Here is a 16,122-nt window from a genome sequence, read left to right on the forward strand (position 1 = left end):
GCCCCCTATGTTTTGATTCTTTGGCAGTTTTGAACCCCCAGTCAAATGTTGACTCGGTCAACGCTGACGTGGCACCCTAAATGAGGTGCCACGTGTCAAATTTTTTATTTTTATTTTGCTTTGGGATCCAAACTGCCAAAGAAACAAAACATAGGAGGCTGTTTTGTATTTAAATTAGTTAGGGGTCCATAACCACAATTTTTAAAAAGATATGGGTCCAAAATTGCAATTAAGCCATATAATTACCCATACTCTCATTGTGTCACATCTATTGTGCTCACATGTCTTCTATTACAACATGTATTGAATCTTTCACATGAATGAATGTATAATGTCCAAAAGAAATCTTGAGAAGTCAAAGAAATGAAAACCTATCATGACACGTGGCATGATTATTCGGATTTAGGCATAATGTCCACGTGGGTCCCATTAGGACAAGCATGTGTCATGGAGAGGGGAAAGGGATGGAAAACAAGTGAGAGCACATGGAGAGAGCATCCTATATTTTTCCCTTATAAATAGCCCTTTCATACGTTACATGTTCCAACACACACATCTTTTATCGATCACGTGCTTTCCTCTTCTTTTTCTCTGCTCTTTCTGCACTCTCTCACCTTAATTGTTATCTCTTTAAATTTGTTGGCTTCTTCCATGCAAACCTTATCCAATCTTTTTTAGTCGTTAGTTTTGTTCGTTAGCTTTTCTTTTTTTTTTCCTTTTCTTTTATATATAAACAGTTTTGTTCGTTGGTTGACAAAGTTAAAGGTCTCAAAAAAATAGTTAAATTATAGTAAGTGTGAATTATACACTTTAGTAGCAAAAGACATGGAGAACAAGAACAACAAAAAGAAAGTTGGAGGAGCTGGTTCTTCCTCATCCACTCCTACCAATTTTGATCATCTTTTTGGTCCTAAGGATCCATCCACCACTTCATCTTCTTCCAACAGCATCTTTAGCTCCATTTTTCCACCTCCATCCACTGTATGCATGATTTCCTCTCCCTTATATAAATTTTTTTTCATGCATGGATATATTTTGCTCATTTATGCATGTCCCTTCAAGACTTTTTTTTATTTTTTTCATTTTATATTTTCAGATTGTGTATTAGTTTTGGAAATATGTCATAGATATTGTTTCTAAGTTCTTCTAACTTTGACCTAGCTACTGGTATTTCATCTTAAACTAACTGTTCTACACCATAAAACCATTGTAGATGATCTATGTCCCTATTTAGGGAGGGACACTTCCCATAGCTATGGGGTAGTCATGGCAACCCCAAAACAATTAAAATAGTATAAACCATATATACGTATATACAAGTTGTAAGTTAATTATTTAACTTACTCTTAAAATGTACGCTATATTGATCAACACAAAAATAAAATTTGGCTAAAGGATATTTTGTCCCAAGCCAAAACATGCCCTTTGATTTGAAAAGTTGTATGGTCTAAAACAAGTGTTGCAATGTTTAAGTATCAGTAAATTGAGTTGAGTTTTTGGTTTTATTAAAATAGAGGGTTTTTTTATTTTTTGAGGAGATTAAAATAGAGTGTTTGTTATTTTTATAACTATTGTTTGTAGATATACTCCTAATAATTTTAGCGCTTTTTTTTAATAAAGTTTATTTTGCTTGTACAAAATTTAGCTCCATACATAAAAAGATTAGGCTAACTCCGCCATTGCTTCTTTTTTTTTTAGAATATACTTCTGTGTGCTTATAAACTAATTGTAATATCCCGTTGTCAAAAATAAAAACTAATTGTTATATCCCTTCAAAAAAAATTGTAATATTTCTTTCATTCAACTTTTGTATATATACTTCTTTCATTCAACTTATTTGGTCCTTTAAGGTTTTGAAAGCATATAATATATATAGCTTTATTTAACTATATTTAATTTATTGAGTAAAAATAAAATTTATATGCAGTGTATGTTTTTCATTTTTGTAATAATACAAAGAGAAAAATATGCTAAAAAAAAGATATGTATATAACAAGATAAACTTTTTTTTTTTTTGACAAATTTAACAAGATAAACTTAACATCTAGGAAGGAAAATATGTATATGGACACAATATGGTTTGGATGCAACGTTTGACTACACACACATACTCAGAAGTACGTATCATTTAATTATTTTAGTAATATTAAATTATTTTCTCTTTCTAACTTTTTTTCAAATATGTGAATGTCGAATATTATGTCCAAATTATTGAGACCACGCAAAACTTCCTCCATCTAAAAGATCTAAGTGTCTATTCTAGTTATGGTCAAAACTGTAATAACTACTAGTCTATCTCAATATCATTATAAGGTATCGAATATATGGATCGTCTTTATTATATATCTAACATTTAGTTTAATCATAGTTGATATGAATTTGTGGTTGATATGAATTTGTGGGACATGTATTTGTGAATGAGTATATTTTACTAACTATTGAGCATGTATTTGTGGGACATGTATTTGTTTATGAATTTTAGTTACAAAAATGTTTTATGGACACCTAATTTTTCAACACCTACAACACTCAGTTAATCATGTAATAATGTCATTAATTTAGTTGAGTATATGATTAATTTTGATTATGTTGAAAATTATGAAATTGTGATTAATATATAATTGAATTTATCACAATTTTAACAGTGAATTGAATTAACAATTTACTCAATTGAATTAATCATATTTCTTAAAGTAATTAAGATGCTTGGGAAAACATAGGTGTATGAGTATCATTACTCTTATAGCTAGTTGACATGTTACTAATCATATACTGTCACTGTCTTGGAACTTTAGGGTGGATGGAGAGATTCAACAAGGCACGACATGGGATCCAATACTTATGGAGCACCAGGTTCGTTAAACATATACTAGTTTGACATGGAGAGTACAAAATATATATGCCATCTTGAGTTAATTCCAACCTCAAAACTTGTCTACATAAAGGAAACATATCACTTTTTAATGTCTAGATTTATATAGTAAAGTTTCAATTTGGATTCTTTCAGGAAATTACTCAAACAAAGGTGGAAATAGCGCTAACAAGAATACCGGTAGTGATACCACCTATTATCAGAATGAGACAGTGGAGCCCAGTAATTACTACAGTTCCTCAATCTATTATGGTGGTCAAGAAAATTATAATTCCCCAACAACCTGCAAGACCACTCAAACTCCCCATTTTGTGAGTCTCTTTATAAAGATTTTTATAAGAACTATGTAAACATAGCTTAGATGGTAGGATATTGCGATATAGAGGGGTCAGGATTCAAAACCTTAGATATTTTCCACTTTTTCGCTTTAAGAGATGAATTTTTAGTCACATTAAGATACTTGATAAAAAAAAAGACTTATAAAATTTATAATATGACTACAACTATACTTGCGATATACAGGGGTCAGGATTTGAAACACAGGATATTTCCCACTTTTTCGCTTTAAGAGATGAATTTTTAGTCACACTAAGATACTTGATAAAAAAAAAACGACTTGTAAAATTAAGAATACATGTAATGATGCTGAAGCTAATTGTACTTTGTTAATTTTGCAGACCAAGAAAAATAAGGATGATGATGATGATTCGAATGGTAGCGATAGTGGCAGTGCTTCAAGAGGGAACTGGTGGAAAGGTCAGAAAGTTCTCTTTGGTTTGAATGTCCATTAGCAAAAGCAATAACAAAAGAAAGTAAAAAATAATAATCTAAGTGAAACACATTTTAATTACACACGTTAAATAATGAACTTTTACTTATTATTTACCGTTTATAATTTGTGCAGGTTCCCTTTATTACTAACATCATAAGTCTGCCACAGTATGCAACACCACCCTCTACACAAGGTATTTAAAATTGAAGTTAAATAACAAATTAATTAACACAAGTTTATATTCTAACATTTGAATTTGTTGACAGTGTTACAGGAAGAACAATGTACTATATAAATATGAAGAAGCAGTACTCTATTCTAGATAGTTAACTAGTCTATGGAAGGAAATAAGACACGGTAGCTAGCACATACAATGCAACTACCTATTTTAGCAACATGTGTGTTGGGTCTTTTTTGTCACATCTCGCACATATAAATATATATAAGTTACAATATATAGTACCAAAGACAACCTTCAGCAGTAGATAGCATAATTACTACGTGCCGAATGTGTTGTATTTTATACATAAATAAAGGTTTCAGGATGATATATATAAATGTCCTTGTATTTAGACTATAGTGTTGTTGTTTTATAAACATGCGACCCTGTTATATAATATAATTGGTTACTGTTTGACTTTTAATGAGTAGTCTTTTGTTTATGTTTCACGATCACAATGAAAAGATTAAAGAAGAAATGAAATAGCACAATATGAATGTAATTACTATGAAGTACGACATGTTCTGGTATTGGACATGTGTTGTGTTCAACACCGACATAATACCGACACATATAATTACACTGAATATGTTATTTTGTCTCGAGCAATTACAACTCACAAAGCTCAATCTATAGGTCAGAATGTTCGCATCCATTTACTTGTACATATTCTATCCTTGTCTCTTATATACTAGTTCAACGACAATTACAAAGTTTGTTATATTGCTAACCCCATTCGACAAGTAGTTGGAAAAATGTCAACTATAACTCTATAAGTAGCTTTGTAACTTCTAACTACCTTTGAGTATATCAATGTTGGAGGGTCACATATATTCAACAAAGATTTTGGAAAAGTCGTCGCATGAAGTTAAGTTTTGACAATTATTAGATTTGACTAATAACTTCTAAGTAAATAAAAGGTCAAATGTATCTACAGATCTTTTAAGTTTTTTGTTTTTTCTAAAGTAGTTCTTTAAGTTTCAAAAGTCTCAAACAAGTCATTTAAGTTTCAAAAGTCCCAAACAAGTCTTTTTAGTTTTTGAATCGTTTCAAACAAATCATTTTAGAGGATGATAGTGATGATTCAAATGATAGCAACAAAGAGCATTATCCACCATTTGCCATGCCTAAAAAGATGACTAATTTTAAGCGGGTCTTAGGAGCCAGATTTGGTACCAAAGATGAGTTCAAGGAAGCAATTACCAACTATGCTATCTACAATAAGACTTGTTTGAAACGATTCAAAAACTAAAATGACTTGTTTGAGACTTTTGAAACTTAAAGGATCACTTTGGGAAAAACGAAAAAGTTAAAGGACCTTTAGATGCATTTGACCTAAATAAAATTGTTCCATAAATCCTAACTCAACTGGTAAAATGTCAAAATTGTTAGGCCAGACGTCGTGGCCGGGATTCGAACCCTGGGAGGCTGACACTTCCACTTCGCGTGTGTGAGTTTACGATGACTTTGTCATTTCATGATTTCATCTATCTACAAAATAAAATAAAATTGACCAAACATTCATTCCTCCCTTAAACTCCTCTTTCATTTTTTAGTAAAAGGTAAAAAAAAGGTTCAGACTAACAACTATATTTAGATCACTTGTTAAAGAATCTAAAAGAAGATTTGGTGTATTGAAAAAAATATTTTTGAAAATTTTAAAGAATGGATTACACAAATTTCAAGCTATTCTTATTCTTAGTATGTTTAATTCTTCGGCAATTTCCCGAAGGGGTACGTTATACCACATAGATAAATAATGTATGTGATAAAAGTGTTACATAACTCCTTCAAAAAAAAAAAAAAAGTGTTCATAATTATTTATGAATTATGTTATTTAACAATGAAATTTGGACACCATATACTTCTATCTCTTTGTCTCACTTGTTATCTTTGGCTTAAATATACTTCTTAGTATACTTCAATTGTTTTATTTTGATCACTTAATTTTTGTTGCATGATTTTTACCCCTCTTATTTACCCGACTTTTTATTTATTATCCCCAAGTCATATTCTAACCAAAAAGCACCAATGTATTAACGATGTAGCCGGTAAATCAGAAAGGGGAATAAATGAGTCAAAATCGCACAATTGAAATGAAATCCATGTTCTAATAACTTGCTGTTGCTAGAAGTTGATAATGTGGTGGAAACTGTATAACCCATAGTATATAGCAATGGTTTTATCACCTCAAGTTAGTTTTCAACTCTTCATATATTCCTCTTCCAATCAACTTTCTATTTTAAAATGCCAGATTTCCCCAGTACTAATGTGACAATGGATAGACAAAAATAGAACAATGCAGTCATGAGAAATGCCTACCCACAGTTTATTTGCAAATAAACCCATCCCACACTTGTTACCCAGCCTATCATTACTCATGCCAAAATATTTTCTTCACCCTTCTAATATAACATACTTGTATTGACAGTGATAAGAATCTCATCATCAAAATACCACTTCCATTTCAGAACATATTACTATTTTATCAATGCTCATCAAATCAACAACCACTGAGAGCATGTTTTGATTGGCGGCAAAATCACAACAACACATCGATTTTCTTAATACAGTGTCAGAGTAACTTTTGCCAAAATTGTGTTGGCTCACCGTAGTCCTGAGAGTCCCACAAACAAGTTTCCTTTGAGGTGGGTGGATACCTGAATCCCAAATATAGCTCGTAATAATCCATCTTCTTCGTGAGTAAATGAGCTTCGTGAATCCAAACATACACGGTGATTCCTCAATCAACCCCCTAAAAATGCGGGATCTTATCCGAAGCTAGCTTGGGTAGTAGTATATTTACCAGTACACTGCCAGAAGTTAGTTCCAACAATGCATGTTGACAAATGTGATATAGGGGAGAGATGAGCAATCACCAACAAACACTTAAATGAACAAATTGTTGGTCAGGTTTCAAAAATCAGTGGTCCAATCCAATTTTCCCAAATTAACAAATTAAAATATCTATCCAATGTTTCCCTCAATATTTTATAACATTCCAATTATCCCTACCTAATGTTAAATGTTGTAGCAGACAACCTTCTTCTAGTTGACAAAGATTTGACTCATAATCAATAAATGCATGAGTTCAACTCCAACTATCAACATTGAAATCTCGTTGATAGGTAATCTGTAACCATAAAACTAGGCATCCCTTATCTTCATTCCTGTCTAAGATCCAACTCACCTAAACTTTTCGTCCGCAAAACAAATAGATAAATCTTACAACAGCAATAATCATACATCATATCCTATGAAGTCCAGACACAGACATCTAACACATAAAACCAAACACAACATAAACGTTGAGAATTGATACATAGATAAAATTTTGAGATGGCAACATGATTTAATGTAACCAGTGTTAGTGTCATATACATTTTAGAGAGACACATACACATGTCAAACACCTAACATGTCTTGAATTAGATGTGTTGGTGTCGGTGCTACAGAGATCATGAATTCATTCAAAAGAACAAATACAGCTTAAAAAAACAAAACACTCTAGTTGAATTGAACAATTATTTCATCAAAATCTAACGAGTAAAAGCATAAACAACAACAGTAACATAAACACAAAGCGAAATGGGAACAAAAACAAAAAGCGGAACAATAGCAGCCAAAGCATGTTGACTCCCACAAGCAACAGTCCCAAGTTTAATCTGCACAACATTCACTAAAGCAAGCATAAGAAACGCACATCCCAAAACAGATCCAATCCCAGAAACAAGCATCCCAACTCTCAAAACAGATCCATTAACATGAGCGACATGAGAGGAAGTTCTCGAAAGACGAATAGTTTGTTTCAGTGCAAGAGCGATGAGACTAGAGAAGAGAAATGAGCTGAATGAGTAGACATGAAATGCGACGAGATTTTCGGCGATGGCGGTGGTGGGGATGCAGGAGGGGTTGGTGTTGAGAGTGTTGGAGGGGTCGTTTGGGTTGAAGGAGAGGCCGATGAATACGCCGAGGGTGAAGAGGGAGTTTACGTTTGTGATTGCGTCGAGGGCTGTTATGTGGACGCTGGTGATTGATGATGAGAGGGCCATTTTTGTGTGCGTTTCAGTGTTTTCCTTACTAGGTGCGTTTTGACTTGACTAGGTGAATGTTTTTGTTGTTGTTGTTGTTGTTGTTGTTGTTTTGGAATTAAGGTTTGACAAGGATATTTTTGGGGATGTTGGCATGTAAGGGCATTTGGTCTAGTGGTATGATTCTCGCTTAGGGTGCGAGAGGTCCCGAGTTCAATTCTCGGAATGCCCCTTTTGTAATGTTTTAAATGTAACAAGCATCGTAAAATGGCTTTTTATGCCGCCTGCATTGATGACTTTCAAGTTTCAAAGTTTTTACACACATTCTATAGCAAATATTCAATAGGGTCCGTTTGTTAAGAAATATATGTTACGGCTTAAAGTGGAATGATTAAACAAAATATATGTTTGGTAATTGTCATTATAGCTTATTTTCATTAGCTTATAACAATTTTTTTCATATTTATAAACTACTTCAACCTCTAATTTTACTAAATACTATTTCCTCCGTCTTAAAATATAAGCAAAAAAATCTCATATTCTTTGTCTCAAAATATAAACAAAAAAGACCAACTTTTATGCCATTATTATGTTTTTTCAAACAAATCATTTTTTCCAATGTAAAATTAAATGCAAATTGCATTCAATTTGTTCTCCTTTTTATTTTCTCCATAATTTTTAACCAATGAAAATTATTTTTACATCTTTCCATAAAACTTATTTCAAGGAGAACACAAAAAATTATACCTCAAATCACTAAGTGTTAGTTTTCTTAATAAGTGTGAATTAGTGTTTTTTGCTTATAAATTAAAACAGAGGGAGTACAAATTCAATCGGCTCGTTTATATGCTATTAGTTATAAACTAACTTATAAATCAATCATTATCCGCTATAAGCTAACTTATCAATTATTTGCTATTTTTTATGAAATAGAACCATAATATGGGAATAAATTGAATAAATTTCAGTCCAACTTACATAAAAGCAAAGTATTGAAATAATTAAAAGATTAATAGATAAATGTTTATTTTAAGAAGATATTATATTTGATCTTGTGGTTATTTAAGAATAATCTCACATTCTAATACATCTTTTTTTAAGAAAATATTGTATAATGAGTTGGATGTTAGGAGTAAGATGGTCGGAGATAGTTATGGCAACAAAACCCATACACGTGGTTAACCACCCGAACCAAACTTAAATTGATGGGTTTTCCCCGTTTTGATTTGGTTTGGGTATGGGACGGGTAACATGTATATAGGTATCCACCCCGAACTCATACCCAAACTCGTCCCAAATGCAGAAAACTACATTGTGTTGATATGCCATGTTATTTTGTTTGATAATTGTCGTATTATAAAAACTAACATTGATATTGAAAGGAGCAACTAAATCAATCAGTCTAACAAATGTTAAAGTGAGCATATTGTTGGATAATGCATTACAACATTTCTCTAGGGGTTTCAAAAAAACTTCTATTTTTTATTTTAAAAAATTATTCAATGCGAGGACGAGGATGGGGCGGGGATACCCGAACCCGTCGGGGACGGGGATGGGGTTCAATTTCTCATTCCCGTTGGATATGGGTAGGGTAACGGGTAAGTATATGAGAATCGGGTATGGGGACGGGGAATGTAAAACTCATCCCCACCCCGCTCCGTTGCCATGCGTAGACTCAAAGTGTTGGACAAAAATAATCACATATCTACCGAAGTCTCATATCAACAGCGGAATTTGAGCTCATGTTCTTGTAAAAAGAGTTGATCTTAGTCCCTTACCAACTGGACCAGCATATATTGGTAGGAGCTATGTTACATAGACACAAAAATGAACACCGTATACAATAAATGTTGATGTTGAATCCAGAGATAAAAAAAGAATTATATAAAAACAAAAATCATATAAAATTACGATGTATATGTTTTCTATAGAGGGGGTGATTTTCCATTCAAATAATACTACTCTATTTTAAACTATGAAAAGGAAATATGATTTCATCCAATTAATTGCTGAAATATCATTTGAACATGATTTCAAACATATTTGAATTCAAATATATAAATACCAACTACTACTTCAGATTTAAGTAATATAATAACTATGAATTTGAATTCTCAACTACTACCAAATAAAATATTGGTGAATGGATACAAATGAAAGGGGAATAAAAATTGATAAATGTTTACAAGACTTTATGCTCAACCGAATTTCACAGCACATGTTTCCTTTTGAGGTTGTTCTGTTTTCTTGCTACTTGGGTTTGAACCATTGACCTCAGTTGTATTGGCACATGTCTTTGTTTTAGTCTCAACACCAAGATAATTTGACAAAGCTCTTCTCACACCAAAGCCGCGACGCTGAGGTTTGATGTTGTTGACGTTGTTGACATTGTTATTGTTATTGTTGTGGAGGAAAGGAGTTCTCTCCCCTCTTACAGGACTAATCAATGGCACAGAAGGCGAAAACTTAGGTGTGCCGAATGCTGCTTTGTGTGGAGTGCCTGAGACAGACACTGAAAATGGACGCAAAATCTGCTGAGAAACCATATTACCCGTTGTAGGAACCAATGCAAATCTATCTGAATGTTTTGTCAACTCATCGACGTATAACAAATCATCGATGCGTGATATAATGTTATAAGCCATGCTCTCCAAAACTCTAGAGTAGCTTTCTAGAATAGATTTTCCAACATCCTGAAATGTTTTGAGTAAAATGTGTCAATGTTAAAAAGGTCATAAGATTTGATCATGAAATAATAAGATATATAACTTCTATAGAATTGGAACCTTGTTGCATTGGATCTTGCTGGTATCCAAGGTAGTTTGAGTTAAGCCAGGGAACCGATGCTTCAAGGAACTTAGAATGTTTTCAGCTCTATGTGCTAGCAATTCTCTCTTATCCCCATCAAGCATGAAGTCCTTAACCATCCCCCATGAAGACTTTGTAGTTGAACGGTTGGGATTAGGCGTTGATCTGTGGTTAGATCTTCGACGCCATAGATAAATAGCAGCTTCCACGCGGTTCGCAATCTCGAGTGCAATATGTTCAGAAGAGAGGTCTAAACAATCAAGTAGGCACTCTGAGGAGAATTGATCTGATGTGATGTATCGGTAAATAAAATCTCCGAGGCAAGTTCTTCCATTCTGTAAATTGATAAACTCAAATTAATGTTCAACACAATGTCGTTAATTGACAGAAGATTAACAAGAGAATATTTCACAGGAGGTATTGTACATATATATGCAAAAGAATCGTGTATGTGTGCGCGCGCACACTTGCAAAGAATGTAGGTGTAGATAACCAAGGTATGCCTAAGTCTATAATGGTGTAATGGATCTCATACACCTATTCATCGGAAACAATTTTCCTGCAGTAATTGTGTCATACAGTTACTGACCTCAACCATTCGATCTAAACTAATGGTTGAGATCGTTTGAAATTGAATTAATGAACATGTATTCCGAGTCTTTCTATATGAAATCAATGGTCGAGATAGATTTCTGTGTGTAAATCTGAATCGATGTTTATCTTGGTCATAAAATGGCATAGGCTATAGAGAAAAGGGACTATTTATGTTAGAAATAAGACCTTAGGGAGGGTTTCCAAATATGACTCAGGAACTTCCATTTCAGCCAAAGCAATGCTGTTGATAGACATAGCTGCTTTGAGAATTTGACTTGCACTTTCTCTAGAGTGATTCAACTTCTTTCTTGACTTCTCACCAAGACCTGCTTCGGGTACACGGGGAACAGGGAGCCACCACTTCTCTTCTTGCCGCTGAATTGACTTGCGAAAAGAGGCCGAACCTTCTGAATCAGCGGCTACAATTCCTTGATCAACATACCAAAATTCTGTAGCTGTGAAACTGTCTAATATTTCCTGTGTTAAAAGAAAATGTAAATTAATTGAAAACTGCAAGCAATCATTCAATGATGTCTCTGCCGACTAGAACTACTATTGTGCCACAAAAGAACAAGATTCGATACTCACAAGTAGCATGTTATCGAGTTTGCGAAGGGCTGGAAGATTGATGCAAATATCTGTCCTGGGCCTGCAAGTCATTACCTGCAGAATGAACCGTATTAGAAACATCATAATCATAATAATTCACATATATGAAGTGATAGTTTCAGCAATGGACTTAAGATTTGATCCAAATTTACCTCAAGTTTCTTTCCATCAGGAAATGTTTGCCAAGAAGGTATTAATTCAACAATGTGATCACTAACACTAACAAGCCATTCCATCTCTCTTTGCCACATTTTTTTCTTCTCACAAGGTAGTGGTTCTAGTCTCCAAAGTTGCCCAAATGCAGTAGCTACATGTTCATAAATTTCAAATTGAATTGAATAAATCATACCATTTACTATTTGTTTGGTTTTGCAGTAACAAAAATTGATTTCAATTGAATAGATTTTGTAAAAGTGAGTTCAATGTGGAATGGATTATGTTTGAATACATTCATGTAAAAGTGAGTTAAAGGCTTTTTTACTATTGTAACACTCTTATAAAAATTATGTACCAAAGTACCATCCTTTTGAAATTAATAACACTATTACCACCACTCTTTTTTTGATTGGACACTATAACCAATAGTATTGGAACACGTGACACACCAATACCATCCTAGACATGACGGTATTGGTATGCCACGTGTCCCAATACTAGTAGATATAGTGCTCGATCAAAAAAGAGTGGTAGTGTTATTAATTCTAAAAGGATGGTATTTTGGTACATAATCTTTATAAGAGTGCTACGGTCATAAAAAAGCCATGAGTTGAACACTAAATTCAAGTGTTAAAAACACGTTTGGAATCAAAAGTTACAAATCTTAATTTCAAGTCAGAACCAACTCTAGAAGCTTAATCAATTCAAATAGATATTGTCCAACATGTCAAAATTAATTTTATGTGCCTAGAATCACTTTTAGCTCTCCCTACAGTGAAAATACACACATAAGTAACTTAAACCAAAAGAGAATTTTGAATTTTGAAGCTTTTGACAACTTAAACAAACCAAACAATTTCTCAACTATAATATGGATCTATCTCAGTAAAACATACCACAAAGATTAGTAATGGCATTAGAGATTGCCAAAGCAGTGCAAACCCCTTTTCCTGAACCTGACATATCTTCACCAAGCAACAATTTTGCAAACCTTTCCTTCATCATATCAACATCTGTTACAATCCAAAAAAAGACAAATCCAATAATTAGCACTTAAAAATCAAAATAACAAACAAAAAATATTCTTAATAACATCAAATCACGTTATTGACTCCAACCAATTTAATTACACAATAAAACAAAACACAATGTTATATACCTATGAAGACCGACACATACATAGACACCGAACACAACACTAACATACATGTCAACAACACATGGACAGCGATAATAATTTGATAAATCAATCAATTGAATGTAATCACATATGTCGATATCAGACAATAACAAGTGTCTGACACCAGACACACCTTTGATCAGAGGTGTCGGTCTAGAGAGTATAGCTACTATCACAAATTAAAAACTAACCTGAGACTTTTACATCCATAGTTGTACATTTTGTGTGTTCCACTTCCATGTTCGATTTGTGTTTGTTTTCTTTGTCATCAGAAGAACATGAACGCTTTGAGCTGGAAAGTGTAGCTTTTAGAATAGGCCAACCAAGAGGAGTACCATTTGATTTAGCTTCAACTTCTGAAGTAGAAATTGACGAGGTTGAATTAGATCCACTGAAACTTGTAGTTCTAGACTCTACACTTGAATCAGTAACACAAGAAGAACGAGACCCATCTTTTTTCTTTTGAGAATTTTTAGATAAAGTTTCCATCTTTGAGGTAAGAAAAGTTTTTGAAATGGAAAAGGTGAAATGGGTCTGTTAGAACTCAACGGGAAAAAAAGAATAACATGGGTTGAGACAAGTTTGAAAAAATATAGGATGTTGGTTTTAACTGTTTAAGGATGTTTGAAAGGGGGTTGTTTTGTGATGATGAAGACGTGTGGCTTTTTAGGAAAAGGAATGTGAGATGAGAATGAGATTCTTCTTTGTGCAGAGAGACACACTCACTCACTCACATACACAGTCTCTATCTCATTTGATTTCATTTTCAAAGTTTGAAAAAATGGTCCAAATGCTTATAACGTCTCTATGGCTTTTGGCTCTCACACTACTTGCAGGTGTGTTCAAAAATTTATGTCAATAAAATAAAATACAAAAGAATTTGAACATTGCATATAGTGGAGAGAAGTTGAGCTATTGAAATTACTTTTTTATCCTTTACTTTCATTGACATTGCTATGAATCGGATTTTTTCTGCAATTACAGAAACTAATCTCTCAGTTGGGTAGAACTATAATAGGAGCAAAACTTTCATGAGATTGGTGCATATTAAATATTACTTCTTTGATAACAAAATATAAGTGAAAATATCTCTAAAAGACAAAAATTTGTTTAAATTTTAGATCAAATATGTTATTTTTAAAATTTGTTTGTTTATATTTTGTTACATATGGAGTATTATTATCCATGCATCCCATTTTATTTAATTTGTTGCAACTTTTGTGAGTGTAATAAAGGAAAATACCATTTTTATGCAAATTGAAATCTTTTTAGGGATTTTGCACCCACAAATGGTAGTACTTATTAAGGCAAAAACTATATGTGAATTACTTTTAATCATAATGGAATGTCATTACTAAAAAGTTTGGGTGGATGGGTTCCAACGAGGGAGTGACAAAGCTTGAAAGATTAGTTTATGTAATTATAGAAAATATATGATTCAGAACAATGTGAATGAAAGCAAAAGATAAAAAAAGTGATCCTGAAATCGGATTTTGTCAGCTTAAGTTAAGGTGGATGGTCTCCAATGAGCTAACCTTTTGGAGAGTATATGTATCGAAATTGCAAACACATCTATAAATATATTTTTTGATAGTCAATTTAGTCCTCGAATGTGGTTTATCTTGATCAATTTAGTCTATAAAATTACTAACAAAAGAGGCACTAGAGATATGTTGCAATCTCAATACATTTATGGACTATAGTGATAGTGTCTCACACATTCATAGACTAAAATAAAATGATTGTTTATCTAAAGATTTTTGTGAGGGGGGGGGCAATTTGTTTAGTGTGTGAATATATATATATATATATCCTTTTATTAGTGTATTTTATTATTGATTATTTCAAGTGATTAATAGCATGGTTCAAACTAGGGTGGGAATAGAATAAGCCGAGTTAGGCTTTGTAAGGTCTAAACCTAGTTTGTGAACAAATTTAAGACCTAATTATGGCATGCAGTTTGTCATAGACTTACTTTTTAGGCCTGAGTTTGGCCTTCTGAAATCATGATACTAACCTGTTTAAAAGCTTATTTCATATGAACATCTTTAAATAAGTAATGTGATCTAAGTTTAAATATACTATCAAACTAATAGATCAATGAGATTAAACTCTCTTTTTGTATTTAACATGAATTTTTATAGAACTTGACTTAATAATTAAATAATTAAATACATTTAAATAATACAATTTGGGTGGGTTCATTTAGCTTCTTAAAAAAAAACATTTAAATATGCGAAAAATTAATTTATACTAATAAGCTTGGATTACGGAAAAGGTTAATGAATTTATAATTGAATTCAATGAACAAAATATAATATTATTCATATTTACTTAAGTTGGTCGGTCTAATAGGCCTAATATGCTTTTTTAATGGACAATGATGTGACTTTTAAGCTAAATGAACTTCTAAAAAAGCATAAATCTTATATGTTTAAGTCAAAAGTTTGATATGACCTCTATTAAATTAAGTCGTAGGTTCTTGTAGACCGATCCTGTCAATTGCCATCTTACCTCAAACCATGATTTTTGCATTATAGCAATTTTTAAACAAAACTTAAGAAGAAATGCAAAAATGGTACCAACGGAATTCGAACCTACTTCACAATGAATGTTTTTTTTTTCTTTCTAAGGGTACTTCACAATGAATGATATTAGTCTTCTTTTTTTTAAGGGCCTATTAGTCTTTTTTTTTTTTTTGACAAAAGGGGACTATTAGTCTTGTTTATCACTTAGACACTATATATATTGCATGATTTAATTAGCCATTAAGTCAAGGTCAATAGTAATTTATTCCTAACATATTATTATCAATTAGTTATTCTTTTAGGTTAGTTATATTTTTTGTCTCTTTAAATATTCTAATTTTTTGTTTTGATT

The 16,122-nt window shown here is 32.4% G+C and overlaps 3 protein-coding genes and 1 non-coding gene across 5 annotated transcripts; 2 read left to right on the top strand and 2 right to left on the bottom strand.

The window, feature by feature from the left end:
• The first annotated feature begins 545 nt into the window (after positions 1-545).
• Positions 546-4,221, top strand: LOC11411356 (uncharacterized). The gene is made up of 6 exons (XM_003600758.4): positions 546-981; positions 2,796-2,853; positions 3,008-3,183; positions 3,550-3,628; positions 3,777-3,837; positions 3,911-4,221. The coding sequence occupies exons 1-5, from the start codon at positions 826-828 to the stop codon at positions 3,791-3,793; spliced, it is 486 nt and encodes a 161-aa protein (XP_003600806.3). The 5' UTR covers positions 546-825; the 3' UTR covers positions 3,794-3,837; positions 3,911-4,221.
• Positions 4,222-7,149: 2,928 nt separating this feature from the next.
• On the bottom strand, positions 7,150-7,985 carry LOC11406134 (uncharacterized). 2 transcript variants are annotated; one of them, XM_039831416.1, is made up of 2 exons: positions 7,319-7,985; positions 7,150-7,265 (listed from the first exon to the last, which is right to left on the bottom strand). In XM_039831416.1, the coding sequence occupies exon 1, from the start codon at positions 7,914-7,916 to the stop codon at positions 7,404-7,406; it is 513 nt and encodes a 170-aa protein (XP_039687350.1). In that variant the 5' UTR covers positions 7,917-7,985; the 3' UTR covers positions 7,150-7,265; positions 7,319-7,403. The 2 variants fall into 2 exon arrangements, with proteins under 2 accessions (XP_039687350.1, XP_039687351.1); XM_039831417.1 differs by having other exon boundaries at positions 7,150-7,261; positions 7,315-7,985.
• A 70-nt stretch (positions 7,986-8,055) lies between these two features.
• TRNAP-AGG (transfer RNA proline (anticodon AGG)) lies at positions 8,056-8,127 on the top strand. The gene has a single exon. It is a non-coding gene; the product is annotated as a tRNA-Pro (tRNA).
• Positions 8,128-9,943: 1,816 nt separating this feature from the next.
• On the bottom strand, positions 9,944-14,089 carry LOC11419629 (rop guanine nucleotide exchange factor 5). Its single transcript, XM_003600760.4, has 7 exons — positions 13,434-14,089; positions 12,959-13,075; positions 12,059-12,213; positions 11,886-11,960; positions 11,484-11,774; positions 10,682-11,038; positions 9,944-10,588 (listed from the first exon to the last, which is right to left on the bottom strand). Exons 1-7 carry the CDS (start codon positions 13,729-13,731, stop codon positions 10,094-10,096), a joined length of 1,788 nt encoding a protein of 595 aa, XP_003600808.1. The 5' UTR covers positions 13,732-14,089; the 3' UTR covers positions 9,944-10,093.
• Between the last annotated feature and the right edge of the window lie 2,033 nt (positions 14,090-16,122).

The sequence above is a fragment of the Medicago truncatula genome, chromosome 3 (assembly GCF_003473485.1).
Source record: "Medicago truncatula cultivar Jemalong A17 chromosome 3, MtrunA17r5.0-ANR, whole genome shotgun sequence".
Taxonomy (NCBI): domain Eukaryota; kingdom Viridiplantae; phylum Streptophyta; class Magnoliopsida; order Fabales; family Fabaceae; genus Medicago; species Medicago truncatula.